This window comes from Myotis lucifugus, unplaced genomic scaffold, assembly GCF_000147115.1.
Source record: "Myotis lucifugus unplaced genomic scaffold, Myoluc2.0 scaffold_62, whole genome shotgun sequence".
Lineage (NCBI taxonomy): Eukaryota > Metazoa > Chordata > Mammalia > Chiroptera > Vespertilionidae > Myotis > Myotis lucifugus.
The window spans coordinates 48,088-50,938 of record NW_005871110.1 but is presented as its reverse complement, the minus strand read 5'-3'; the positions used below and the strand labels follow the sequence as shown (position 1 = coordinate 50,938).

General features: G+C 37.3%; 1 protein-coding gene across 1 annotated transcript in view; it reads left to right on the top strand.

Moving 5' to 3' along the window:
* The window catches only part of MRLN (myoregulin), a 13,801-nt gene extending 12,670 nt beyond the window's left edge, over positions 1 to 1,131 (top strand). The window contains exon 3 of the mRNA XM_023754602.1: positions 905 to 1,131. Within this exon, the coding sequence (XP_023610370.1) occupies positions 925 to 1,065 (141 nt within the window). The 5' untranslated portion in view covers positions 905 to 924 and the 3' untranslated portion in view covers positions 1,066 to 1,131. The remainder of the gene's footprint in view (positions 1 to 904) is intronic.
* The last annotated feature ends 1,720 nt before the right edge of the window (positions 1,132 to 2,851 follow it).

The following is a 2,851-nucleotide window of genomic DNA, read 5'->3' as shown; positions in this document are numbered from 1 at the left end:
TACTTTTGGGAATTGAAACTGAGACTCCCCCGTTATCTCATCTGATGGTCCAACTACTGAGCAACACTGGCCAGGGCTTGGTGTTTCATTTTTTTTTAACTAAAAAAAAAATGTTTTTACCTGCCTTTTTCCATGTTTTCAAATTTTCATTTCCTGGTAATACCTACTATATTATGGGTTGGAAGAATGACAGTTTCACCGATACCATTGTAAAATAATGTAAATAACTTAGCAGATAAGACTTTATAAATACTGATAACATAAAAAAGAAGTTATTTTGATAGTTCCTTGAGCTGTTTAGTTTCTTTTTAAAAATTAAATATATTTTTATTGATTTCAGAGAGAAAGGGAGAGGGAGAGAGAGATAGAAACTTCAATGATGAGAGAGAATCATTGATTGGCTGCCTCCTGCACACCTTTCACTAGGATTGAGCCTGCAACCCAGGCATATGCTCCGACTGGGAATCAAACTGTGACCTCCTGGTTCATAGGTCCATGCTCAACTACTGAGCCACACGGGCTGGGCTAGTTTCTTTTTTAAAACATTTACTTTTCAATTATAGTTGACATACAATATTAGTTTTATGTATACAGGAGGGATTAGACATTTATATACGTTACAAAGAGGTTGAGCTGTTTCTTTGAGAAAGAGAGGCAAGTTTGGGATATAGAAAAATCTATGATTATGACATAAAGTAGCCAAAATGAGTGCATGAAAGATATTTTAATTCATTAAGGAGTAAAACATTTTAGTTCTTTGGTTGGTTACAAATACGCCCAGTCTTGCCTAAAAGATGATTCCTCATCACTATTTTTTTACAGTGCAAGTATTAGACTTAGTTTTTAAAAAAATCAGAATTATAAATGTGTTCATTTGAGGCTACCTCTCTCTTTTTTCCTCTAGGAAGCAGGATCATTCTGGATATGACATCTAGAAACTGGATATTAATTTCTACTACTACCCCCGCAAGTCTGGAAGATGAAATTGTGGGAACAATTCTAAAAATTTTGTTTGTTATCTTTGTTGACTTAATGTCTATTATTTATGTTGTTGTAACTTCTTAGAAAGTTGACTTCCCTTTATAAGTAAATTTCATATTGAATTCCTGTGAATAAAAATTTGTAGTTTAATGTGTTGAGTGATTTTAATTTGATGACATCTCCAGTTCTTCTAGAAGCCAACAGGATGATAGTACAATGAAAACACAGTTGGTATTGTTTAGTACTTTACGATTTATAAAGCATTCCCATAAACTAAAGTGGAATTTTTCCCTCCAAAATCTACACTACTGAGTCATAAGATTTTCTGATTTTTTAACACAATTGTTATGTGGTAAATTGACTAAAATTTGTGGGTGTAATTATGAATGAAGTTGATTTTTTAAAGCTGCATGCCTATGTGACATTTTATATGGTTCTATTTTTAACACACAAAGTTTAATATACAATAATCTTTTCATAGGATATACCAATAATTTTTACATATTATAAACACATTTCATCCGTGTGTAGGTGGCAGTATGTCATTTAATGTAAGGCTCACAGTAATTGTAGAAGGTAAGTGCTTGTTATTTCCATGTTATAGATGAAGAAACGGAATCTTGGAAGAAATACGCAAGCTTGAGAGCATTACTAGGAAGTGGCAGAACCAGGTCTTGGGCCTTCAAAGACAAATAATAATAAGACAAGTTTGGTAAAAAGCAATCTGTAGAGCTCAACTTTTTTTCACAATAATGTTTTATTCAAGACCCTATGGCTGTATTTTAGTATATTAGTCCCTGCTTACCTGTGGGGAATATGTTCTAAGACCCTCAGTGGGTACCTGAAACCTCAAATAGTACTGAACCTATATATTCTTGGTTTGTTTTTGGTTGTTTTTTTAATACATATGTTGTTGTCCTCGGAAACAGCACCACACTGGTGGGATCAGACTGGACCTGGGTTCAGCAACCTCAATACTTGAGTTCCGGTTAGGAAAGAATTCAGAATCAAGACTCAAACTATAAGTGAACATTTACTTAGAAAATCACAGAGGTAGAAATAATGTGTAGAAGAAATGGGCTTAGGAAAAAAATTATAGAGGTAAAGGAAAGGGCCCTTGGAGCTTGGAAGTGAGGAAGGTAATGGTGACTCACCTGGGGGGGAGGGGTTAGGAGGGGGAAAGGGATATGCACCTGCATGCTCCCAAGAAGGAGAGCACACTGGGTCCTCCGTCCTAAGGGTTTTAAGGTGGAGATTTTAGGGGAGGTCCCAGGGGAAGATCTCAATACAATATTCAGCAGCTTTCCAGGTGTGTCCTTTCAGGGTCTAGGTTTCCACTGTTTGGTCAGAGCCAGGGCAGGGGGGTCATTATCCAATGCAGCTGGTCCTGAGGTCAGCCTTGGTGTTGCTTGTCTGGTTTTGCTGCTTTCTGGGCCTAGAGCTGAAATACAACAGAGGGGTGGAAGTTATCTTTAGGGAGGAAAGGTCAGGGGGTCTAAATGGCATGACCTTCCAGTGATATGCTAGGGGAGGAAATGTCACCTGGGGATGAAGTCCTGCCCTACAGTTGTCCTTTGCTAGGTACCTGGGGCTTTCTACCCTGGTGACGTTCTATACCTGGCCCATCCTTGTCTGCCCAAGTCTGTCTACCACACATATATACCTATGATAAATAAGGCACGGTAAGAGATTAACACAATACCAAATAATAAAATAGAATGATTATAACAATACAGTATAATAAACGTTATGCAAATGTGGTCCATCTCTCTCTCTCTCTCTCTCTCTCTCTCTCTCTCTCTCTCTCTTTAAAAATAGCTTACTGTACTGTACCAACCCTTTCACTTAAAGCAGAGGTGGGGAATCTTTT